Consider the following 27,492-nt stretch of genomic DNA (forward strand, 5'->3'; position numbering starts at 1 on the left):
GGTACCCAAAATTGCTCCGACTCCTCGACTCCAACTCCACAGCCCTGTGCATAACCAATGGCAAATCAGCCAGCGGGAAGCTACAAAGCCCAACAACTAAAAGGCCCACTAGGCCCTAACCACAGAATGACCAATTACAAAGGTACTTTGGAGTGCATGAGTGAGTGAGTGCGTGAGTGAGTGCGTGCGTGCGTGCGTGCGTGAGTGAGTGCGGGAGTGCGTGAGAGTGCGTGAGTGAGTGCGTGAGTAAGTGCGTGAGTGAGTGCGCGAGTGAGTGCGCGAGTGAGTGCGTGAATGCGTGCGTGCGTGCATGAGTGAGTGAACGAGTGAGTGCGTTGATTTTTCTAATATCTCAAAGAAAACAAAATAGCAAATGAAAACCATAAATAAAACAAAATTATACAAAAATCAGTGCCTTGTCCCTGTGAGCTTACAATCCACAGGAAAGGATGCCTAGTAAACTATAAGGAAAATAATTTCCTTCCTGCAGTGTTACTGCTATAGAATGCCGGGTTTTAGAGGTGCGATTGAGGTAAAGCTTTGAGAGCCTGCAGACCCTATAACAGCTTTGCTATGGAGCCCTATAAAATATAGTTACACCCCTGTACACTATGCCAAATAAACGCAGACTCGCATCATGCCTCAGTCTGCGTTGCCCCGCAGGAGGAGGAGCCCTGTGGTGGGGTGTCTGCTAACAGAAATAGCGGTAGGAAGGATATAACAGGCTAATGAGGGATCCAGAGAGTGAACTGTTGCACACAGAGTTAGTGACCCAACTTTCACTCGCCGCAATACAACTAGCGAAGTTTCCTCCTTGATGCAGATGTTGGGGAAGGAGAAGAGTTAAGGCTGAGCCTCGTTAAGCAGCACAGGCCAGTCTAGGCTGTTAAATCCCACAGCCGTCTGGGGACTCCCTCCCCCCTCATCCAGCTTCCGATGGAGCCCCCCCTACCCGTGTCTGCTGCCGGCTGAGGGAGGACCAGACTCACTCTCAAGGGTCACTATAAAAAGTCAATCACAGCTGCAGCTCCGCCAGACGCACTCCACACGTGTGAGAGACGAGGACAGGATAGACCAGGCAGAAGCATAGAGGGAAGGATGCTGACACAAGGTTCTGACAACTCAGGGTCACCATAGAGTTCACATGAGAAGATCCCTCTGGAGATAAAGGCGGGCAACACTTGACAGGACAACAGAGAAACCTAAACTTAATACTCAAGCTCATTACGCCACCATGTCTTTCGCAATGTTGCGCCATGCCCCACCTGCCCGCTTTCTCTACCCGGACATCAGCATGCTTTCCGACGACGACGAAAGCGGCAGCGACAGCTCCGGGTGTGGCAACAAAGGTTTTCACTCAGACAGAAGCGACAAGAGAGACAAGAAGTGTAATCGGCTGCGAGAACCGCGACAGCGTCACACGGCCAACGCCCGGGAAAGGGACAGAACCAACAGTGTCAATACTGCCTTCACAGCCCTGCGCACACTCATCCCCACAGAGCCTGCAGACCGCAAACTCAGCAAGATAGAGACACTACGTCTAGCGTCTAGCTACATCTCCCATCTGGGGAACGTACTACTACTCGGAGAGACGTGTGGGGATGGACAGCCTTGTCACACCAGTAGTCCCTACTACCAGCATCACCCAGCCACTGCCAGCCCCAAGCACCGAGATTCTGAGCCTGGTCAACCCAGACAGATATGCACCTTCTGCCTCAGCAATCAAAGGAAGATGGTGAGTAATATCACGCCGTAAAAAATATTCCCTCACAGATTACAACTCTAATAATTAGCCGACAGGTATCAGAAAAAGTTACAGTCTGAGCAAACACTTCATAAAAAACAGATGTTGGAAAATCGTTTCCAGGCCGGGGAGCTGTGCACTCTGCAGGAAAGACCATTAAAAGACAAAACAAAACACTACCATTACAGTATATATTATTATCACAAGGAGAAATCTGTCATCTTCCATTTCAAAGAAAGCTTATTCAGTTTATGAAGTTAGTCTATGAGGTTTAGGAAGCAACACCACCACTATAATCATATCACACCAAAGCAGGACACATTACTTAAAATCAAAAAACGACATCTCTCTGTTTCCGGACATATGACCTCTCAACAGATCAAAGAACTAGAGATGGTGTGTCATTTCTAGATGCTTAAAGCCTGGCACACACTTTCAAACATGATTGGTCAATCGCTGACCAATTTTAACACCTCCATGCAGTATGAGGGTCAAAAGATATTGAATACTATGAGCAGATTTTGTAGGTAGACCTTCATACTACATGGATTGGCCAGCCATTATCCAATCAAAATTGAAGGTTTGTACTAGGCTTTAGGGTGCATACACACATCCAATTTTGATAAGCCAATTATACAACTTCCATATAATGTGAGAGCCTACTGACAAAATCTGTTCATAGTATTCAAAGTCTCATGGCCCTCTTACTACCTGGAAGTGGTAGAATTGGCCAATGATTAGTCCATCCAAATTGGATGTGTGTATTCAGGCCCATACACGTCGGATTTTAGCGAACGACCCGTCGTTTGAACGTTCCGTCGTTCGGACGTTTTCGCGTCAAATCCGACGTGTGTACAGACTATCGTTCGGGTGATAAGACTGGTTACCAGCGATCCGCCCGGCGGATCGTTGGTAACCAGTCTTATCACCGAACGATAGTCTGTACACACGTCGGATTTGACGCGAAAACGTCCGAACGCCGGAACGTTCAAACGACGGGTCGTTCGCTAAAATCCGACGTGTGTATGGGCCTTTCCCCTTTACAACTGGATACAGTTACCGTAGTTGAGGTGGTGGAAGAGGTGCGCTTATGCTCCTCAGGGGATTGATCTCAGAATAAGCCACATTATTCTAGGCGAGGTCTACAAAGTGATAATTCTCCATCCACAAGAGACTTCATTATAGGTGAGGTTAGTTGTATTTCTTTTTCTCTGGGCGATTCGGAATAAAGACTAGGAAATTGTATTCACTGGGAAAAAACATCTAATCTCAGTTCCAGACCCATTACTCTAGGTGGAATCTAAGACCTGACAACTCCTGTCTTAGAACCGTACGAGTTATTTTAGGTGAGGTCTGGTCTTCTAGCAAGCGACATGACCTCAGAAAAAGGAGGTTACTCCAGGGAAGGCCTGGAGAACAATCTCTTTACTTGCTTATCTTGAGTGGAGCTACAGACCACGAGATGTCCTTATAAGAGGCCGCAGGTGGTTGTAGGCAGCCCTGAAGCAGGGAACTTTAATGGACTCTGCAATACATACAAGACGTTGAAATGGTGGAAATACGGGATTGGATTCTGTAGACTTTATACTCCCTGAAAGCCACTTCTAAACCCAAAATGTCCTCATCCAAAAGTGAAATGTGTAAGGATGTTAAAATACCAGGTGGACACAACCTGAAGCAGTGGAAAATATTCGCTTTCTTCATTATGTGTTGTCCGCATTTCATTACCTGCAGTAAAAATGTCAGGTGGTTAATAAGTGAACCTGGACATAACCTGTGATAAATGTTTCCCAGTGTAGTTGGGCACATGGGTGCGGCCCTTAGAACAGTGAGACATTACACATGCCACAAATTCCAGTCCACTTGGCACGCAAACCTTTATCCTGAAGCCCAACTAACGGCACCCAATGCACCACAGGTGGGTATCACATATATCAGGGCTACTTTAACAAAGGGGGGGGGGGGGGTATGGTTAAAGGACAACCTTAGTCAAAGGGATATGGAGGCTGACATATTAATTTCCCTTGAAGCAATACCAAATTGCCTGGTTATCCTGCCGATTCTCTGCCTTAGACCCTGAACAAGCATATGGAGAGCAGGTGCTTCTGACATTGTCAGATCAGGCAAGATTAGCTGCATGCTTGTTTCTGGTGTGATTCAGACGCTACTGCAGCCAAATAGACCAGCAGGGATGCCAGGCACCTAGTATTGTTTAAAAGGAAATCAATATGGCAGCCTCCATATTCTTCTCACTTCAGCTTCCCTTTAAGTAACTTGGTTTTGTATTTAAAATGCAATAGTACCCAGTAGACTGTCACCAGTATTTTGGGTCATCTGGGGAAATCTATTCTGGCACTGATGCACCTTAATGACGCTATGGCGAAAATTGCAAAATTCAAAATATGTGCCAACATATACAAATAAGAAGTACATTTTTTTTCCAGAGAAAAATGAGCCATAAATTACTTTTCTCCTATGTTGCTGTCACTTACAGTAGGTAGTAGAAATCTGACAGATGTTTTGGACTAGTCCATCTCTTCGTGGGGGATTCTCAGGGATTTATTTAAAAAAAGCACTTAGTGAATGGCAGTTGCTCTGTCCAACTGCCAAAAAACTGTGTAGCGAGCAGGGAAGCTGGCCAGCATCATTGTTTAATTACTTTTTAGGGAATATCTTTATAAAGAATAAAAGCCTTGCTGAGAATCCCCTATGAAGAGATGGACAAGTCCAAAACTTGTCACTTCTGTCAAATTTCCACTACCTTCTGTAAGTTACAGCAACATAGGAGAAAAGTAATTTATGGCTTATTTTGCTCTGGAAAAAATGTACCTCCTATTTGTTTGTTTTCACATATTTTAAATGTTACAATTTTTCGCCATAGTGCCCCTTTAATATCAATCTCTCCTAACTCCCAAAATAAAATGCACAGAAGAGAGAATGTTTCAACGAAAGAAGGGAAAAAAAAGTGGTTTAGGCAGTTAAATCTCAAAGGGGAGAGCCATAAATCACAGTAAAAGAATCCTGGTTCAGCTTGCATCAAGCCAGCAGATACATAGAACTCCTCCAATAAAGCAGAGGTGTATCCATGGGTAAGAGGGTGAGCCCCAGAGCCGGTGTCCAGGCCAAATGCAATCTGGGGTCCCTGCGGTAGCGCCCTATACAAACACTGAGCGCAGCCACAATGGGTCAAGTATACAAATGGACCTAAACACACTTGTGTGAACTTGACACTTGAGTTGTATGAACTTGACACTTGAGTCAACCAGAGGTTGCCCACTGGGCCAGGTTACTTAAACATTGCAGCATCCGTCAAAGCACCATAAAGTGTTCACAGTATATATATTATGCAAACCACACATTGCTGGTTAATGGCAATGACAGGCAGCACGGTGGCATAGTGGTTAGCACTCGCCTTGCAGCACTGGGTCCGCAGTTTGAATTCCAGCCGGGGCACTATCTGCACAGAGTTTGTATCTTCTCCCTATGTCTGTGTGGGTTTCCTCCGGGCATCACAGTTTCCTCCCACATCCCAAAAACATACAGAAGCGTTAATTGGCTTACCCTTAAACTGTCCCTAGACAACGATACATACCCTACACAATACATACATAGACATATGACTAGATTAGATTGTGAGCCCTGAGGGACAGTTAAGTGACAAGACAATATACACAGCGCTGCGGAAGGTTGGCACTATATAAATACTAAATAATAATAATAATAATAATAATAATAATGTAATGCCATAGTTACAACCCAGATATTACAGCTTTATTAATCCTTTACAAAACCAAAGTGGGGAGATTATTTTCTCCAATGGGCCCTTACACCCTGAGCCAACACTGTGTGACCCAATATAGCTTAATCAATATGCAACAACCCGGGTTAGAAAGGATTCTCCAGAACTATCTTGCCTTTTACTAAGTAAACTTTGCGGCGAAACGTGTTGGAAATCTGGTGAGCTGCTGTCAACTATTTATACACATTGATTTACAGAAAGTATCACACAGCATGCAATCTATGGTGTACATGCTGGATATAGAATTATAAAGAAATGTATACAATGATCTTGAAGCTTGAGTGGTATTGTAAGATATGCTGTCACTTATCCAAATGACACTTAGATGATAAATAAAATGTAATGTTTGAAAGTGAAACAACTGGCATGGAAGCCGGCTCTCAGCGTTTCTCTTGTCTTCAGACTTGAAAACCAAATAATACACAGGGGATACTCTGCACTCTATTGTGACTTGAGGGGGGAGGGGGGGGGTAGTCAGTTCCAATACTAAAGAAAGCACCGAACAGTCACTGCTGTCAAACACGGCACTTTATCAACGTTAAACTGGGCTCCATTAGAAATGCTACAAAACCAGACAATATTGAAGTTCTATTACAAGACAAATAGAAAACGGTCCGATCAGATATATGACTGCAGAAGTGGTCTATTCACAGGTCTGCTCACCGCTGCGGACATCCAGAGCTCATGCCGGGTGATTTATGGCATTTTAACACAGGTGCAATTAATCTACATTGCTGGAAACAGACTCCACAGACCTGCTAATGTGGAGATCAGGGATGTCCCATCGCCCCCGGCAACGTTCCTCCACCTGCAGCAAAATAAACCTCAATTCTGTTTGACAGTTTAAGGGATGACTCATGGTATCTGGAAACCTAACGCCCCGAACTTCTCCTACACCCCAAAAATAAGGAAACAAAAAGTATGGGGTTGCTACGTGACCCTTGCCTCGTACTTCAGCAAGTGAAGTAATCAAGACAACTGGTGACAAAGCATCACTCTAGAACAGTGATGGCTAGCCTTGGCACTCCAGCTGTGACAAAACTACAAATCCCAACATGCCTCTGCCTCCCCAAGTTATGCTTAGAGCTGTCAGAGTATAGCAATGCCTCATGGGACTTGTAGTTCCACCACAGCTGGAGTGCCAAGGTTAGCCATAACTGCTCTAGAAGAAATACTGAAATGCCATCTTCAGGACGCTATACACTAATGCCTCCCATATACCTTCAGATTATCCTAAACTATGCATATGTCTCGGGAATCAATCGTTTAACTGGAGTTCTACATGGCAGGATAGAAAACTATCTGAAAAGCAGGGAGGGTGGAGTGGTGCTTTAACAGAAACCTCTAGTGAGGCAGATATTGAGGGTTTTTTTTTTATTTTAACCACTTGAGGACCGCGGTGTTAAACCCCCCCTAGTGACCAGGCCATTTTCTCTTAGTTGTGCCACTGCAGCTTTTAGGCCTCGCTGCAGGGCCGTACAACTCAGCATACAAATTACCCCCCCCCCCCCTTTTCTCCCCACCAACAGAGCTTCCTGTTGGTGGGGTCTGATAGCTCCCTCAATGTTTGTTTTTAACAAATATTTTTTTATAAAATAAAAAAAAACAAAAAAAAAACCTGTTAAGTATTCCCCCCCCCCCCCCCCCAGTCAGCCTATCACAGTGATCGGCTGTGGTAGGCTTTAGCACGATCTTCTGCGATCCCTGCTCGCAGCCATTCACGCCAATCGGCGTGGAGTGGTTGGCTAGGAGTTGGCTTGTGTGTCACCCCTGCCTTTGGTACTTTCTGGACTTGTTGCCCAGAACAAGCATGCAGGTCAAGTGTTCTGACTCCACCGACTGCCTGCGTTTTCAAAATGTGCAACTCAGACGCTACAGAAGCCAAAAGAACACAGCCGCTGGGAAATTTTACTAAAGGGTATACAGAAGCCTGCATTGGGCACCACAGAGGCACCCTTATCTGGCAGCACTAGAGTCCTGGATCCATCTGGACACAAGTTATTTCAAAGAGAAGATGAAATTTATCTCCTAGGACTTAACCCTTTCTGTTGAGTTTTCTCCCAGGAGTTAATTTTCTATCTTATCTAAACGTAACTTTTCAGCACATACTAAAAAGCACTAAAAGTAGGTAAAATGGGTAATAAACCCATTTTGAGTAATTTCTTGCATGCTGGTAGGTTTAAAGGTGTTTTATTAGCAAGGTTTGAAAATATCTCCTTGGAGAAAACTCAGTAGAGACGTGAACAGAATATGGGCCATACCATAGTGAACACATGCACAGGGGTGCCATCCTGCTACAAGTGGCTGCAACGCTCCTGTGCTCCTCCATGTGCTTCCAGTCCTATAAGAGGACGTTAGCTTATTTCATCATATTCATCCCTTTACAGAATCCCTTTTACTAAAACAAAAAAAGGTCCATTGGTTACATTTTTATATGTTAATAACCGTCTGAAAATTCTACATGAACCAGTTCAGTTAGTGTCTCCAAATGGAAGCTAGACCATAGACGGCTCGTCTCATTTTCCCCAGTCCCCTGGATGGCCCTTGCAGCCTGGGGAACAAACAAGGTTTGGGTACAAGTTCTTTAGTAGGTTTTACTTTACTCTACCGGGGTAGCGCCCTCTGCTGGCAGTTACTCCAGGCACTCTACACTACAGAATGTTAGCAGCACGAGTTGCCAATCATTGGTCTCAATTTAACTATCTAACACAACACTAGGTTGACAGGTGGCTGAGAAGCCCAGGAAGGGCAAGGAGGCGGTCTTGCCATTTCCCATGTAACCTGCTCATGAGCCCAATCTCGACTTCTGCATACAACGGCAATTCGAGCAAGACTGGTTCTCTTTCTGGCAGGGAGTACGGCATAAAATCCTTAAATGCTTCTCACCTACCTACAACTTGAAAAAGCACTGTAAAGCCATGTCGAGACATAGGACGACCATCCCCTGATCGGCCATTTGTTCTCAGCCACCCCATCATCCACAAGACAAGCACTAAAGTGTAACTCTGGGTTAAAAATGCATACACATGCCCAAGTTGCCATTAGCGATCACCAATTGATTGATTGTAATGGTGGCCACTAACGGTCCAATTTCTAAGGCAAAATCGTTAGATCGATCAGAAATTCAGATCAGATAGGTAGTAAATCTACATTTGGATTTTTGTCAAACCAAAATTTGGATTTTCTTGTTGGTTGTGATAGATAGGAAGCAAATCCGATCAGAATTATCTGATTGCTTGAACGATTTTTCACTAGAAATTGGATTGTTAGTGGCCACCTTTAGGGTTACATTTCAGGGATAAGAACTGTACAGCAACACTGCTCAGTTATGGCAGTCATTCAAAAAAAAAAAAAAAAAAAAAGCTGTGCGTCATCCGCCATACAATAATACATAAATGAGAATGCATGATAGATCAGCGAAATCTATACATTTTATTTTTTCTATCCAATGATCCAGCCCATGCACCTGTGATATTTCAATACCATATATGCAAGTGCAGTAATCCAAGGGTTAATATGAGATTTCTGGATAAAAAGAATGGCAATCATAAGGTCTAATAGATCAATATCTGTTTCTTTATGACAGAGGACGATCAAACGCAGCAGTGTACTTATAAGTGTGCTTAATAGGACGACCTGATCAATAATGCAATATACTTTCATTATTTATCTGGCACCCTTTTTAAGATACCTGGTCTGCCACTGGATTATCTGTAATTTTGTCCAGTCCATCTCACTGATGCAGCTGCTAGCTCTGTAATGCACAAATGCGGTATAAAGCTACGGGAATATGAATCTGGTACTACTGCCACCTGCAGCTCACGCCAGCATCGATCGGGCAAGTTAATCAATACTTCATTCGTCATAACAAGCCATAGTTTTAACAGGTTTTTATTAGATTCAAAGTTTAAGCTGAAGCCAACATCTGGTCTACTAAAAATATTGCATAGTGTATGCCTACAGTGACGTGTATTGTAAGCAGCATTGTGGCATAATGGTTAGCGCTCTCGCCTTGCACTTCTGGGTCTCTGGTTGGAAACCCAGTCAGGGCACTCAGCAGGGGGATTGTAAATTCTCCTGTGCCAGTCTGAGTTTCCTCCGGGCACATTGGTTTCCTCCCACACCACAAAAACATACAGATACGTTTATTGGCTTCCACCTAAAATTGCCCCTAGATTACGATACATGCACTACACGATACATACGTAGATAGGACTATGGTAGGGATAAGATTGTGAGCCCCACTGAGGGACAGTTAGTGACAAGACAATGTCAGCGCTATATAAATACTAAATAATAATAATCCATGTATACACGGTACTAATAGTAAACAAGCAATAATATGTGCTGCTCTCTGCTTTAGTAATCTGTCTCAAACTTTCCTGGGTTAAAACAGGTTTAAAAATGATCTCTGTTCAAGTGCTGATAACATCTGTATGCACTGTGCTTGGGGGCTTCTCCTAAGTCATTTCTGAGTTATCAAAAGAAGCAAGGATATACATTTTTATTAGAGTAGAAGCAAAATTAGCATTCGACATGCACTGCATTATTGATAATTTTATATTATTGTAGGCACGCTTAATTAAAAATACACTACCACTTATAATCCCCAGAAAATCTTGGATACCTGCCAATAGCATAACCCCTGATTTGAATTATATGCCTATTTTCAAAAGTGAACCTCTCAATTTTAATCTCCAGTCCACTCTGTGTCGGAACTTTCAGTGCGGAGCTTGTAGCTGAGGGAAAGCAGAGTACATAGCAGCTGATCAGAATGCGGTTATACCACATATATTTAAAAGCAAAAAGATGAGAATTTGTGCATTTCATATTGCACAAGGTTTTGAAATATATCCCAACCTCAGGGGATCGTAGACTCCCAATTACCCCACCCCTAACATTGTCATGGAAACATTTAAAGGAGAACTCCGAGATGTGCTAAAAGTGGTTATATTATTTATTGCCATCAATCTTTCAGTAGTTTTCCCTCATTTATTATAGGTTTTGATACATTGCTATTGGAAACCCTTTGCATCATGGGGTGAGGTTAAACATATTTGTAGAGTTAGTTCACATTACAAATTGCAATCGCTAACGGATTGTTATTTTGCTATGAGATTTTCAGAGTGGAAATTTGAAGGTTTTTTTTTTGTTTTGTTTTTGCACATTCCTTCAAACTCAATTGCTCCCCCCAAAAATGCTGCATGCAGTGTAATTGTGATTTCAAATACCTCATACGGTAAAACTACACTAGCAGTTTGCAGATCAGCGGCAATCAGCAAGCGCAATCACCCTTAAAGGACAACCTAGGTGACGTGACATAATGAGATAGAAGTGTATGTACAGTGCCAAGCACACAAATAACTATGCTGTGATCCCTTTTTTCCCTTTCTCTGCCTGAGTGTGTTAAATATCAGGTATGCAAATGACAGTTTTTGTCCGAGTCAGGACTGGGTTGGACTATAGCGTAACCCTCACTTATAAGGAATTACAGCTATAAAACACTTCCCTGTCAGTAAATGGCTTCTAAAAGCTGGAAAGAGATAAAAAGGGTCAATAGTCCATAGATTTTAGCTCTGTACTGACTTTAAGGATAACAATATTTCCCCTGAAACTGTAAAATTAATCTTTTTTCAGGTTGGTCTCCTGACTTCTGCAGGTACTACATTTTCAGGACACACCATTTTTAGGTATTAAATATTATTCCTGATGTGGAGGCTACTTGTCTAGCTGTGGTGCGATGCCCCTGCTTCTGATGCTGTTTAGGGTCAGTTACCCAGAAGCAGGGAGGATGCCAGGTGTTCTCGCTCACAGGACCGCAAACGTTTATGGCTTCCGTAGTGCATGAAGTCAAAAAGCAACCAGACAGGGCAACTGGCTTCTTAAAAAAAAAAAAAAGTTTATAACCACAAAGATGGTGGCCTCCACAGTCTTCTCCCTTTGTGTGGCTTTTAAGCCAGTACAGATATGCGGACCAAGCATATTGCAAGCCGAAGTATCTGCATTACAGCTGGACACTAAGCAGTATGCAACCGGCAGCTCCTACAGTTTGCTTTTAATTCCAGCTACCTAGAAATTTGTGTAAATTAGCCAGCTATGGTGTTGCAAACTGTCATGGACTGCAGTGGTCTTCCCAGCATGCCTGGATGCAGTGACATCACACTCAGCTCCACTCCAAAGGTCTACAAAGGGCGTGTCTTAAAGTTTGAAGCACTTTAAAGTTTTTATATGATATGCTGCTAAATAAAGCCATATACAGCTTATTAGCTTTTTAATCAACAGTTTCATACTTCCCAAATGGTCTTAAGTCCGCTAGCTGATGCTCCCTTTCCCATGAAAAATCTTTACCTTTTCTGAAACGGATCATCAGGGCTCTGTATGGCTGATATTGTGGTGAAACCCCTCCCACAGTGTGATGTCAGCACCTAGGTACTGACATCACACTGTGGGAGCATTGTTGCATTGTGGGAAGTAACAGCTGTGTCCAACTGCCAAAAAAGCAGCAGCTATTTCCATTGACATCACCTGCCAGCAGAAAAAATGTCACCATGTGATAAATGTCAAAGTAAATCAGGGAGAGGAAATATTTTACAATGGGCAAACACGGACTAAATCATTTATAAATAATTAATGTAAAAATTAAGAACTTTTCTTCATTACTTTTTTTACTGCAGTTCCTCTAAGTGTAAAAGGACCTCTGAGGCTTGGTTCACATCAGTCGAGAAGTGAACTATTTCACCCGGAAATAAATAGAATGTATTTATTCATTAAAGCGCTGGGGAAAAAACGCTATACAAAGCGTTTTGCAATTTCCCTATACCTGCCATTATAGGCAAATCGCCCCAAAAATGTTAAGGCAGCGCTTTGGTGAGCGGATCAGAATCAACCCGCTCAGATGTGAACACTCTCATAGGGAATCATTGCACAAGCACTTTTAGGGCAATTTTGCAAATCGCCGGCGCTTAAAAAAAAAAAAAAAAAAAGGCGAAAACCCCTTAGGTGTAAACAAGCCCTGACAGCTCTACATACAACAGCGACTGCTGAAAACACAACTGAGTAGGTGGGCTCTGCCTACGGAAGGACTGTTTAGCAATGTTATGACATTGGGGTGCTGCAAGCCTTTTTCAGGCTAAGGAAAAACAAAGGTCAAGCTATCTTTCACATAAACCAGGGGAAATATTTACTCAAAATGGACATAAATTTAGACATACTTTGAGAGATCACTTAATTTGATATTTATAGCTATTAGCTGGAAATTCTGCTTTCCATGCAAATAACCACTGCCTATAGGCCGGTCGCACACCTGAGGTTTGCAGTGCAGCTCATCGCACCACAGAAATTAGGCTTCATATGACCCTGCACCACTGTGTGGCGACACGGTCATAAGCCCGCCCCTCAACTAGTGACTTACTTCCTGCTGGGCAGAAAATACGTCACTGGGATTCTCGCCAGTCCGTACATGTGCGTCGCACCGTACTCCCAACATGCACGCTTACTGTGTCGCTCACTGACTTGCATTACTGCATAATCCGTGTGCAACTCAGTGCAGAAGGGACTTCAATCTGAGCCAAATAAAAACTAATCGTTCCTGGTTAATTAAGCAGCTTACAGCTAACTGATCAGCAGTAACTGGACTTGACCGGGAAAGTTTTAAAGGACCAGTATCACGAAAAAAATTGAAAAATTTAAAATGCATGTGTATGCATATGTATATAATGTACATTTGTTCAGCACAGTAATATGCACTATAACTTTGGTCACTTACAGTGAAGTGTAAAATCGGACAGAGCTGACAGGTCTTAAAGAGACTCTGTAACATTAAAAAGATCCCCTGGGGGGTACTCACCTCGGGTGGGGGAAGCCTCCGGATCCTAATGAGGCTTCCCACGCCGTCCTCTGTCCCACGGGGGTCTCGCCGCAGCCCTCCGAACAGCCGGCGACTGTGCCGACTGTCAGTTCAATATTTACCTTTGCTGGCTCCAGCGGGGGCGCTGTGGCGACTTTCTGCACGGAAATAGACGGAAATACCCGATCTCCGTCGGGTCCGCTCTACTGCGCAGGCGCCGGAAACTTGCGCCTGCGCAGTAGAGCAGACCCGACGGTGATCGGGTATTTCCGCCTACTTCGGCGCCGAGAGGCATCAGAGCGCCTGCGCAGGAGCCAGGAAGGTAAATATTGCGTCACGGCTGTACGGAGGGCTACAGCGAGACCCCCGAGGGACGCAGGACGGCGTGGGAAGCCTCATTAGGATCCTGAGGCTTCCCCCTCCTGAGGTGAGTACCCCCCAGGGGCCGTTTTGTCGTTACAGTTCCTCTTTAAAGTAGTCCATCTACTTGTAGTGGATTCTCAGGGTGTGCTTCCTGAATGGCAATTACTCAGTCCAACTGCCAAAATAGTGTGCTAACAAGTAGGAAGGCTGGCTGTATCATTTGTATGGAGTGCTTTTGTAAAGAATGAAGGCAAAACGGACAATCCTCCATGAGAAGATGGACTAGTCCAAAACCTGTCAAACTTTTATTGCCAATATAGGTCATTTATAGTGCATTTTACTCTGGGAGAAATGTACTACTTATACGTGTGTATTTTAAGTTTTACAATTGTTTGGGATAGTGGTCCTACCCATGCCTCTGGATATTTGCAAGGACAATCACCTTTCAAACTCACCAGTCTTCAGGGACTCTGCAGGCAACTTTTCCAGCACTATACTTTGCACTGGTTTTATTGAATCAGTGTTTGTAGGGTTTTTTTTTTATTATTATACAAAGGACATCCACATTTTGAAAGATAGAATAAGAGTTGCACCAATTTAGCTTTAATAAACCACATCAAGGATTGTTGATGATTTGCAAGTGAGCAGTAATGATGCCGACCAATCAAAAATCCTCTTTTTACCAGTGATTGCATGAAAGTAAAATCTGATTGGTCCGGGGTGATTTTTGTGAAGATTCTGTTGCAGTTTAGTGGCTGGATAATGTAGTGATTAAAGTGGATCCGAGAAACTTTTACTCATTGCATAATTGTGTTCCTTTCATATTGTTTATAGGGCATTCCGCAAGCCAAATACTTTTGTTTTGTTTTAATACTCTAATTCCCTATAAACTAAACAAGCCACGCCTACAGCTCCTTTTGTGCCTTGGCAGTATAGCAAGGGCTTATGGGAGCTCAGTCTGGGCAGGAGGAGGACTAGGTTACTAGCCATTGATTTCAGAGGCAGACGGGAGGAGGGAGGAGGAGAGGGGACTGGATTTACACACAGGCAAGCTGATAGCATCTCCAGCCCTCAGCCTGTGACAATGTGACAAACAGAACATGGCTGCCCTCATTGTATCACAGGAATAAATAAAAACAAACTTTTGAAGCGGTTAGCAGATAGATTTGCTGTGTAAACTATCTAAACTTTAGATAAGATATATAGACAAGTTACTTGTTATAGTTAGTTTTCCATCTCGGATCTGCTTTAAGGGCTCTGCCTCTGATACAGGAGACCAGGGTTTGAATCTAAGTATTCAGTGAAGAGACCTTGGGCAAGACTTCCTAGCACTGCAACTGCCTATAGAGCGCACTCTAGTAGCTGCAGTTCTGGCGCTTGGAGTCCACCAAGAGAAAAGCGCGATAGAAATGTTATGAGTCTTGTCAGTTTGAACCTCTTGGTTGGCTCTGTGAGGTGTGAAATGAAAATGGTTTGGCAGGTCAGGTCACTATGGAGAAAGATGAGCTCAGAGGATGCATTCGAACTGTCAGACCACATCCGAGGTGATAAATGAAGCCTTTGTTAGAGGCCTGTGGGGGCCAAAGTTCCACCTGTTCCCGGCACCCGACTTCAGGGGTCAGTGTCCGCCTTTCCCTGTCAGTGGCAGCCTCAGTGTTTGCGCTGGCTCCGGGATTGTTATGATTCGGCGGGGGGAAAGCGGTCGCGGCGTGTTTTTTATTTGACTAGCCCTCATTTCTGTATAATTTGCTGTTCTTTGCCTTTACATATTTACTCTAAAAGCCCAGAAGAAGCTCATAAAAATGAAATAAGCGCTGGCAGATAACCACCAGCCGGAGCCTCTGGAGAAATCCTGGACACGCCGTCCGCCTGCCGCGCTCAGACAAAACGGCTTTGTGGACAGGCGGAGGGCTTTGCCCAAATTTTCCATTTTTAAAAAGTGGATTGTAAAATGTTCTTCTCCAGAGTGAGTTAGTGGAAATACACGGAATACCAGAGGCGTCACATAAACGGCGCGGTCAGGAATGCGGGGATTTAACGTGTCAGCCCCGTACCGACACTTCCATCCCAGGGGAAATCACTTAAAGTGCCGACAATGCTTCCGACAGCCTAGAAAAGCCCCCTGCTGCATGTCCGCACAGATATGTAAATCGAAGACAAAGCGATTAGCTGCCAATACCACGGGTCTAATGCTGGGCATACACGGCTCGCTTTTACCAGTTGATTTTTCCGTTCCATTGTTTCGCCGCTCGATTCTGCTGTCGATTCTCTTATCTCCCGCTCGTTTGTCTAATCTTTTTCCATTTACTGCTATCATGAATCGGGCGGCGAAATGACCAAGCGGGAGATCGGACATGTCGGAAATTATCAATCCATCTAAATAGCTCAAAAATGAGCCGCGTTTGCCCAGCGTAAGTGTCAGCCCCACCATAAATATCCTCTGCAGCGTTCTTCCCAGAATTTTTTCCCAGCCGGGTGGCATAAAAAAGTAGCCTGGTGGCATGGAAAGGTAGCCGGGTGGGGCGAGATAAGAGAATGCAGGGCTGGTGCTTCTCTGCACAACTCTGCTTACAGCAGAGCAGGTGGTGAGACGATGACAACCAGGGGGGCTCACAAAAACTAGCCGGGTGGAGCCCCCGGCTAAAAGGAGAACACCGCTCTGTGGCAACTGCAACATGTGACCAGACACTTATCACAAGATAGACTACACTGATAGGATGCTTAGAGAGATGTGAAGTAGCTACATTGCACCCATCATGGTAATTACAAAGTGAACCCAGCAGAGAAGGGTCCAGCATAAACCCTCCATGTGCCCCCGGACTGGGCATACTGAATAATTCACAACTACGTACACACACTAACCATTTTAAACAATAGAATGGAATGGAATGTAAACCTAATAGATCCTTCCAACTTTTTTTTTTTTTCTCTTGCTGTACTGGAAACCAGAAAGGAACTTCAGACAATAACTTAGTAGGGCTACTGCTATATGTACCTATGTTTACCTCATGTTACTTCAGGTAGGCTTTAACAAAATAACATTTGATCACCTCATTTTTCAACTGACACCTTACGTTGGAAAGAAAAAAATACAAATCAGAGAAATAGTGGCTTTTGTCAAGCATGCTTGATTTCTTAAAGCGGTCCAGAACTGTTCTCTCCTCTTAAAGATAAGCAACAGCATAATAACCTTTAAAGTAAAACAATTTGTTACAGCTGGTAGAAATCCTGCAAGAAATCTGCAATGTGTCTACTTCCTGCTTTCATGGAAGCAGACATAGGGTTAACATCCAGTGTTCAACAATTAGCTTCTCTGCCATGGTAGTCAGCTGACACCGGTGAGAGATAAAATTACAACTTGTGATTAGTCACAGATGATGGGGAATTAGGCTAAACTCTCTAAACACATACGGGGTGGATTTATCTCTGTTTCCCTACTGCCCTGTGCAAGAGTTCAGGTCCAATTTGATTACAATAAAAATATTTGTATGTAAAACATTTTAGGGAAAACTATTAATGTAGTCAAGAAAACATTAAAAAAAAAAAAGGTGCTGGGCAATGCAGTAAGTTCAGCACTTTCCATACACCTGTGGGCACCTCATGTAAGCCTGGCTGCTTACTCTACTAGGAGTCAGTCAGTGCACAGCTTGTGTTATCTGCCTACAGAAAACAGCCTATTGCATGACATTTAAGCCGACGGTCTTTCTTGCAGTATGACACCTGCTGGTTGTAAGTGGTACACATCAAATATTTACTCTACTCTAAAAGTACAGTCACATTCATGAGAGCATGTTATATTGAGCATTGTGTAACGTCTCATTTTCTCTCAGCAGGGAAAAGACAGGGAGAGGAAAACCGCAATCAGAACCTAATGAAGGCATCGGGGGAGCAGAGACCCCCCAAGATCACCCCCAGAGCACGAAGGTCAGCGTTCAGTCACAGGGGAGAGACCACCACAGCTCCTAGAGAGTCAACTCTGAAAGAGGCCAAAACACAATTTATCATAGGACCCCAAGTTCGGCAGCCAATCATGGTGGGATATGGCATCCTAAAAGGTCACACGTTGGGTCCATGGGGGTCAATAAATGCATGGCAGCGGTAGAGGGTCATATTGGTCAACCCAGTGTCCCTCATCCAGGTGGAAATGACAGAAATGCCTCAGAGGACCCACCGAGACCAGAAGTCAGACCTAACTTACTCCCAGCTGCACACCTATAAAGCACAGTGAAGAACATTATACATAAGGAGATTTCGAGGTATCTTCTAACTCCAGCATCGTTTGGTGGATCCTCCATCACCCAGAAGACAATCTAGAGGGGCATGTGGATAAAGTAATACATGGACAATAAAAGGCTATACAGAGAGTCCTACGGACTGTGAATGTGTCATGTACACAATGTATCTATGTATATTATTTATCAATAAAGAGATTATCAGTGTTTCCGGGTATCTGTTTTGTGCAGCTCAAGTTACAGGCTGGCACCAGTGAGGTTATCCCACCTACTCCTAGTATTATCTTGCTCAGAGTTCCAGACTCATGATGCCTCTAAAGGTGGCCATACACCAGGCGGCTTGGCAGCTCATCGACCATTAGATTAGATTATTATAGTCGAATTGGATGAAAATCTGTGCCACCAAGTGCATGCCTGACCAACAATGTGACCAATTTCGGGACAAAATGTACGGCTACCTTAAGGCTAAATTCTCAGGGATCATGTGATCTGTGTAGCCAATTCCTCCACATTAAGTGTAAACTACCTCCTTCAAACTGCTGATCTCTCTAGGCCCCCCTCTTTATTAGGCCTAGTGCACACCAAAAGCCTCTAGCAGATCCGCAAAACGCTAGAGGTTTTTGAAGCAGATTTTCAAAGCAGTTCTAGGCATGTTTAGAGAGATTTTCTAAACAGGCCTAGCATTTTTTAGAGCGTTTTTGTGTAGAAGATTTCATATATTACAGTAAAGCTGTTACTGAAAAGCTTCTGTAAAAAATGATTGGAAAAAAGCAAGATCAGAGGGGTTTTCCCCTTTCCTATACTTTAACATTGAGGCAAAAACCCCTCTGAAATCTAAAAAATGCTGCAGCTCCCGAGTTTGCGTTTGTGGAAAAAACAAACCGCTCTGGTGTGCACCAGCCCATTGAAATACATTAGCCAAGCAATTAATTGGATATGCAAAGCAGAGATCCATTCAGCACCTGTAGGCTAATATCTCAGGTATCATGTGGCCTGTGTAGGTCACTGCTTATGGCATAGAAACGCTACCTCTCGGTGCCTTTAGGACTAAATAGTCATCGATAATGTCCAGGGATGTCAAAATCCATTCCTCAAGGGCCGAGGTCCTCACACACTTTTGGCACAGCTCAAATTAATTGATGGGACTAAATCAGGAGAGGAGTGATTCATCAAGTGGAACACATTTCTCCATTTCTCAGTTCATCCTAAACACTGGTATGGACATGGCACTCAAAGACTGGAGTTTGACACCTGTGGGCCAATACTAATCATATAGCCAAGCTCCTCTCAGTGCCTGCAAGGTTATGTTCAGGAATCACCTGGTCTGTGTGGGCTCCCTGTGATCTCGCCGGAAGGAGACTTGGGCGCAGGATACAGCCTGTACATGGCTTATCCTGCTGCTGCACAAGCTCACGGCGGCGTTAAATACTATTCCCCCTCTAGGTCTGCGTGGATAGTGGGGAATGATGTAATTCGGCTTCCAGCTATTGCTGGAGTTAGGGTTTTAAAAAGTAACTTCAGCTCCGTCTTCTGACAGCTCCGAAGTTACTCACTGTGTGCCGCTATAGCCGTAATTCCTATTACGGCCTATGGTGGCGCCAGTTGCGCCCAAATCTCCTGCACTGTTATTACAGCTCTCCAATCTCAGGATCCTGGTAGCCAAGGCTCTAAGAATTTTAGCTACTTTTTTGTCATTTTTCTTGATTGTAGTCAATGTTGCCATTTCTACAAAAATAAAATATCCTACTGACTCTAGACTGGACAGGCTGGTTCCCAAATTCCATATTAGTTTCCCCGTCATACATTATAACAGGGCTCCCATTACTGTAAAGAAACTCCCCGTCACAGTGTGGCGTGCATAAAGAGAGGTGCCGGAAAATGGGGGTGCCCAATTTAGACTAGTAGAATATCTGTTAATTTACAGATATTCTACATTGGTAAGTTTGCATTTACTATGGGAAAATATTGGTAACTAAGATATTTTACAACTAATCCGAACCCTATTCTCACAATGAACCCTTCCCCCCTGCCAATGCCTAACCACAGATCTCCCCCCAACCTTAAGACTCCACCCCCCCCCCCCACACACACACACCTGACCTAAAGACCGCCACCAGCCTAATTTTAACACCCCCCATGCCTAACCTTAAAACTCTCACCACGAACACCTAATCCGAACCACCGCCCTATCAATCTTCCCTGAGGCCTAACCCTAACCATTTAAATGTTAAACCTAACCTTCCCCATCTTCCCTAACGCTAACCCTGAAATAATGCCTAACCCCAACCGATACTCACATTCTGTTTTCCCATCAGATGTTTAAAATGGGCACTGCTATGGCATGGCCAAGCATCGGCTATCAGTCACAGTGAATGATCTTTACACCTGCGTTTCGGGTTATTTTTTTAGCCACCTGCTGGTGCCCAAATCAAGCAGCTAAGCAGCAAACTTGCTCCACTGGGCTTTATAGGCAGCACCTATATAAAGCCGTAGCACTAAAATATATGGCCTATAAGAAATGGAGTGATTTTTTCCATTCACAGGGTAACTAAAGGGAAAGGCTGCTCCCAGTAACAGGTGACAGTTTAGGCAGAAATGTTGTCCCTCCCACTGCAGGGCAACACAGACAGATTTGGGGGGGGGGGGGGGGGATCTACTCTACCTACTGCAAGGTAATGCAATTTCTGTAAGACTTGGAGCCTACCCATCTGTCTGCAGTGCTATTGGATGCCATCTGCTCCTCCTACTGCAGGGTGAAAGACAAGACACTCAAATTGCACCTTCTCACCGCAGGGGCGCAGAAATCTGGACTCTCTAACCATAGGTTGCGGAGCACTAGGGAAAATCTTTCTGCGTCCTCACCCCTCAGGGTGACAGACAGGCACACAGGAGAAGTTAGAGACTGAGGAGCACATGGGGTTAACGGTTCGGAGGAGATGGGCTGTAGGAAAATCTCCCTCAGATCCGCTGGGGTTTGGCAGCTTTCACTTCATTCCACCCAGGAACAGCGCCAAACACCCTTCCACCACCAAGCTGCAGGAATGGGGCTGAGATGGGGCGGTGGGCTCCGTCTATTCACAAGGTCTGACCAGTACAGTAGTGATTACCAGAAGCAGAAGTCTGAGCGGACCCACATGGGCCGCAACCACCTGACCGCTGACCAGGCCCAACAACAGACGCCCAATAAATGGACCAAGAATTACCCAGGTAGATCACTGGCTGGTCCTGCAGGGGTTACCAAACAGAATACTAACTGGATCTGCAGAGCTTCCCAGTGACCATATATAACTCCTGCACACAATGCTCAGACAGGGCCCTCACCATTAACCCTCACCGCTAGAGATTAATCCAAAAGGCTACTGAGATGGAAATTAACCCTTGCCCCTCCATGTACTTCCCTGGTCTATGTTGTATTCAATATTGAGCCACAACTGTAAGAAAATGTAAACCACGCTAGCAGCACCAACACTGTAAAGGGCCAGGTTCTTTAACCTCCCTGGAGTTCAGTAACTTCTGGATCTCTGTGCAAAACTTAGTTAAATAAATGCCTGTAATTTACCAAAATGCGTCAAGCAAGGGTCTAGTGTACATTTTGCTTAAATTAAATTTCAAACACAAAATCACGGCAAAAAAAAAATGTAACTTCCCCTTCTAACCAGGTCACTCTCCCCACTCTGCACATTTTTTTGCCAAAAAGCTGCTGTTTTTCACATGCATCTTTTCCGCATTAAAATGTGCGCACGTGTTAATTTCAGTTGCAGGTTTCTAGAGCATGCAACAATTTGCATACGAACGCGAGCTTTAATGAGGAAAGAACTGAACCCTGCCTTAGAACTGCTGGACAAGCCTGAGTCATTCATACAGTTTTCAGCTCTTTTTCCCTGGAGGAGTCAGGCTCCTCCATACCGCCAGGGAGGCTCAGGTACCATTCATCTTCACCTAGAAGCCGGATGTGATAGAATGAAAACTGACCACTTTTTGACCACCAAAAAGGAAGCAAAATAAACGCTAGTGTGAAAGCTCCAGATCATTGGATTGGGGGAGCAGTGTGAGATGTGGTTATATTGGCAGCACGGTGACATAGTGGTTAGCACAATCGGCTTGAAGCACTGGGTTGGAATCTCAGCCGGAGCACTATCTGCACTGAGTTTGTATGTTCTCCCTGCGTCTGTGTGGGTTTCCTCTGGGCACTCCGGTTTTCTCCCACATCCCAAAAACATATAGATATGTTAATTGGCTTCCACCTAAATTAGCCCTAAACTACTATACATACACTATACGAAACAGACAGACTGTGGTAGGGCTTAGCTTGTGCGCCCCTCTGAGGTACAGTTAAGTGACGAGACATACTGTGTACAGCGCTGCGGAAGATGTCGGCACTATATAAATACTAAATAATAATAATAATACACCCCTGAAGATCATTGGATTGGGAGCGCTGCTGCTGCAGATATCCTGACAGGCTGATGAGCACAGGGAAGAGGGTTTATACAGACAGAAAGTAGAGATAATAAGAGGCGTCAATATTTCACAAATCATTGAGTGCGGTTACAGCGGAGGGTCTGTGTATCAGAACAGGGGGCGCCTGCCTTTGGGGGTGTTACTGGCGGTCTGTATAACTCAGTCGGATGTTAAGCTTCTCCAGCTGTGGCAGTGGAGGGGGGGGAGGGGGGGTCATGGGGGATCCCCTGTCTGTGGCGGGAGGAAGCCAGCTCACCTCTGGAACACTTCACTCTCTCCTCATCTCCCCCCTCACGGGACAATAATCCACCCCCACCCCCCCCCCTTTCCTGAGCCCCTGGATCACTTTACAGCCTGCCTCCCCCGCTGCAGGTGACTCTTTAACCCCTGCGCTGCTCAGAGAGGCGACGTCAGAACTGTTAACACCTTCAGACTTACCTCTGTAGACTAAACATGTCCGATTAACCCCATGAGTGCTGAATCTATAGCATTTACTATACATTATAACCATTGAATGCCGGGAAGGACCAGTCCCCTCCTCATTCCCTTGCAGTAAAGGGAGGGGGGGGGGGGGGGGGGAATACAGCGCAAAGCCACAGAGGATTGAAATGGAAAACTACTGACAAACTACACAGAATGTGACGCATCCCCAAATCAGAGTAAACCAGACAGACAGTGTGGGGAATAAATGGCCAACCGCCCATCACCTCTTCCCCACACATGCTGACAAACCCCCACCATGTGACAGACAGGTGCCCCTTCCATGACATCAACTCCCCCCCCCCCCCCCAAATTACTAAAAAACCTGTATGGTTTTTTACTTGCAACACCAGGAAGAATCCTTACTGGGACAGTAACTAAGGTCAGACGTCAATAGCGATGCCATTGTGACTGCAAAATAATTCATTGCTTGCGAGATGACGTCTGAAGCCGTGCGCGTGGCAAGTACCGTACAAATACCACAAATACCATTTCAGAAAACTGCTGCTACCATTTTATCCACCCCTAACATTAGCCATTCATGAACACTGAATTTATCCAGTGTTTGTTGATCTATTCTACAGGGCAGTTTAGGATTCCACCGACTCCAACTCCTGTAATTTGCATATTACAATCTTGTTTATTCAAATTATGTAACGTGAATTTCGTCTCTTAACTGCCAACGCTTAGGAATTTTAAAAGACAACGGAAGTGAGAAGGATATGGAGACTACTATATTTATTCCCTTTAGACTAAAACTAGTCCTTGGTAAGAGTACTTGTAGAATGTACAGATCAGAACACCACAAACAAAGACAGAACACTTATATCGCGCTTTTCTCCTGGCGGACTCAAAGCGCCAGAGCTGCAGCCACTTGGACGTGCTCTATAGGCAGTAGCAGTGTTAGGGAGACTGGCCCAGGGTCTCCTACTGAAATAGGTGCAGGCTTACTGAACAGGCAGAGCCGAGATTCGAACCCAGGTCTCCTGTGTCAGAGGCAAAGCCCTTAACCATTACTCCATTCAGCCACAGGAACAAACAACATCTGTCAGGCCCTAGGCAATGTAACTGTGGGCACATGTAAGAATGATGTGCAGGTACTCTGCAGGAGAATGAGGCAATTCTTCCTCTATTACACATTCTTCATGCAAAATCCGAATCAGGTTTATGGGTGATAGACAACACCTCTGTGTTCAATGTGCACAACATTCTCAGTGGATTCCCTGCAGCTCTGTGGGGAGTGCATATGTAGAGTATAGAACTACTGTGTAACAAAGTAAACCTGAGAAAGATAAAATTAAAGTTTTATAGATACCTGGGGCTTCCTCCAGCCCCCTTCAGGCTAATCAGTCCCTCCCTGTCCTCCTCCGCCACCTGGATCTTCTCAGGTACCCTTTAATTCGTAGTCACCAAACCAAATTTTAACAATATATTAAATGATTTGATTTCATGAGCAAAGAGAGTGCATATATTTGCATAAATCAGCATCAATGCAGAATTATTTCCATCTCGTTGACCATCTCTATTAGTGACATGGCTACACATCAGGCTTTATTCTTACAGGACAGATGTTATTTAGTATATATAAGATTCCTGTGTACACATCATATATTGTGTACAGTCACAATCAGATATGTATATCTGACTTTAAAAATACGGGGACTGCTTTATTGAAGCAGCACAAGTAACTCATTTTGATTGGTTTATTTCATGTTTGTGGACTAAGCACAGCTATTACTGTATATATAATTTATGACTATTATCTGAGAAATAGAACATTTTATCATATTTTCTATTTTAAATTACAGTTTCAATTTATTAGGAGTCGGATCATTTTCCTGAATGACTCCAGGCACCCAAAATTGATCCGACTCAGACTCCACAGCCCTGCTATTCTACCAGTTTATTAACACTTTTTGCCTCAGTCCAATCAATGAAAAGAACGTTACGTCGCTAACCCCTACCACTCATGGATAAGACTGGGTCATATGCATATCCATGTCAGTGCCCTTTATGCTAGTCATACACAGGCGGATGATGGCCCAATATAGCAAGCAATTGATACCCCTCCAATTGAAAATTGGCTGGGCAGTAGTAGCTAACCTACCATTTTATCCATCTGAGAAGATCTCTGCAGAATCAATCAGAATCAGATTCACTCATCTCAGATCAAATCTGACAGGGATCTATCTGATCTGTGCCTCATGCCAGGGATAGATTTTTAATAATTTTAAGTATGAAATCCATTAAAAGACCTGTCGAACTGCAGCATTGCACTGTTCGATCCATTGCAACGCTATGGGCCGTTAATCGGGCACCGCACGCAGCCCGCCACGATCAATATCTTCAATGTAGTGCGATCAACAGATTCAAATGATTTTGGATTAAAATCAATCTGGCCATCCACTGCAGCAGTTTCTAGCAGAATCGACCACAGTGATTGAATCAGCTGAATAGACAAAAATGGATAAGTGTATTGCTCCCCTTAACCCTCTGGGCGATACAATTACATCGCCCAGGAGGGGCCGCAGCACTTTTTTTTAAAATCATGTAGCTAGCCTAGCGCTAGCTACATGATAGCCGCTGTGCAGCGGCATCCCCCCACCCCCTCCGGGTATTGCTTAAAATGACGTAAATATGGAAGCCTCCATACTCCTCTCACATTACAATTGTCCTTTAAAGGATACCCGAAGTGACATGTGACATGATGAGATAGACATGTGTATGTACAGTGCCTAGCACACAAATAACTATGCTGTGTTCTTTTTCTTTCTCTGCCTGAAAGCGTTAAATATCAGATATGTAAGTGGCTGACTCAGTCCTGACAGCAAGTGACTACAGTGTGACCCTCACTGATAAGAAATTCCAACTATAAAACACTTTCCTAGCAGAAAATGGCTTCTGAGAGCAAGAAAGAGATAACAAGGGGAATTTCCTATCAGTGAGGGTCACACTGCAGTCACTTCCTATCTGAGTCGGGACTGAATCAGCTACTTACTTAGCTGATACTCAACTCTTTCAGGCAGAGAAAAAAGGAACACAGCATAGTTATTTGTGTGCTAGGCACTGTACATACACGTCTATCTCATGTCACATCACTTCGGGTATCTTTTAAGCTGAATCGCAAGCTTTGTACCGCCTGATGCAATACAGAAATCTGAGACCATCAATCCCGCACACCTCCTCAGCTCCCATCCACTCAATGGATATTACCCAACATGGCTCATCATGAATGGATAAACTGCCCAAAATGGATTGAAAGTTGATCAAGTAGACAAATTGGCCTCAATTGAACACCACCAGAATTGTTGATCAAAGCAGTGATCCACGCTGGCAAACTGCTCTATGTGAGGTGGGAGAAATGGGGCAGACCACATACAGGGTGACTTTTTTGCTGGTTCAAATACGTTAAAGGACCACTTGTAAAAAAAGTAGGCAGTAAAAATCTGACAGAACTGACAGGTTTTGGGCCAGTCCATCTCCAGGGCCAGTCCATGGGGGATTCTCAGGGTTTTCTTTGTTTTCAACAACATTTTGTTAACAGCAGTTGCAAAGTCTAACTGACAAAATAGTATGCAAGCAAATAGGAAGGCTAGCATCTTACTATTTTGGCAGTTGAACTGCTGTTCAGGAAATGCTATTTAAAAGAACAAAAACCTGAGAATCCCCCATGAGGAGATGGACTGGCCCAAAACCTGTCAGCTCTGTCAGAGTTTAACTGCCTACTTTTTTTTGCGATCGTGGCCCTTTCATCAAATCTGCCAGTTATCAACTGACCCCAACATGTGACTCATAAATCTGAAGCGATTTCGAGAGAAAAAAAAGTATTGACTGAAAGGAATGCAGAGCAGCAGTAGGTATTAAGAGGGTGGGGTAAGCAGCACCAGAGAGATTGATGACCAAACACCGCTGCATCGAATGCTGGCAGAAATCTGAGAGCAAGGCGGTATACCAATCACTCCTTCCAATCAAGAAGTTCTGAATAGGGATGATACCATTTATTGGCTAACTTTCTAAAGGGGCCCATACACCTAACGATTTTCCCGCCGATATACAGCAGATTTGATCACTGTGATCGAACCTGCTGTGAAATCGTTGCGCAAACAATTGATTTTCGTCCGAAATTAATTGTTCCCGGCGAGCCGTCTGTGCAGAAGATTTTGCTTGATCGCCGGCGGGTCGGGAGTGCGTCGATAGCGGCGTTCGAATGCCCGACGACCGACGCAATACAGCGGCAATACATTACCTGCTCCGGCCGGCGCGAGTCCCCGCTGTCTTCCGGATTCCGGACTGGCTGGCTACTTCCTGTCCCGGCAGCTCCACAGATTGTGATCGGTTTCAGGCTGCAATCGATTCACAATCGGTTTGCAGTAAAGGCAGCCATACGATCCTTCTCTGGACAGATTCGATCAGAGAGGGATCTATCTGTTGGTCGAATCTGATGGCAAATCGACCTCTGTATGGCTACCTTAAGTTATCCAATAAATGGTATCATCCTGATTCAAAACTTTTAGCTTTTACTGATGGCTAACATGGTACAATGCTCTACTGCTACTTCCAATCAGGG

General features: G+C 44.4%; 2 protein-coding genes across 7 annotated transcripts in view; one reads left to right on the top strand and one right to left on the bottom strand.

Moving 5' to 3' along the window:
- The window catches only part of BOP1 (BOP1 ribosomal biogenesis factor), an 84,987-nt gene that overhangs the window by 18,722 nt on the left and 38,773 nt on the right, over nt 1-27,492 (bottom strand). The window contains exon 1 of one of the 5 annotated variants that reach the window (XM_068237849.1): nt 6,299-6,333. The exons of 3 other annotated variants lie outside the window; for them this stretch is intronic. Coding sequence is in view for 1 of the 2 variants with exons in the window: in XM_068237848.1 (XP_068093949.1) it covers nt 6,207-6,218 (12 nt within the window). In the remaining variant the exon portion in view is untranslated. One more of the 5 variants, XM_068237848.1, reaches the window with a different exon arrangement.
- Nucleotides 773-18,191, top strand: SCX (scleraxis bHLH transcription factor). Of its 2 annotated transcripts, none has more exons than XM_068237853.1 (2): nt 773-1,735; nt 17,583-18,191. In XM_068237853.1, the coding sequence occupies exons 1-2, from the start codon at nt 1,235-1,237 to the stop codon at nt 17,622-17,624; spliced, it is 543 nt and encodes a 180-aa protein (XP_068093954.1). In that variant the 5' UTR covers nt 773-1,234; the 3' UTR covers nt 17,625-18,191. The 2 variants fall into 2 exon arrangements, with proteins under 2 accessions (XP_068093954.1, XP_068093955.1); XM_068237854.1 differs by having other exon boundaries at nt 17,586-18,191.

This window comes from Hyperolius riggenbachi, chromosome 5 (assembly GCF_040937935.1).
Source record: "Hyperolius riggenbachi isolate aHypRig1 chromosome 5, aHypRig1.pri, whole genome shotgun sequence".
Lineage (NCBI taxonomy): Eukaryota > Metazoa > Chordata > Amphibia > Anura > Hyperoliidae > Hyperolius > Hyperolius riggenbachi.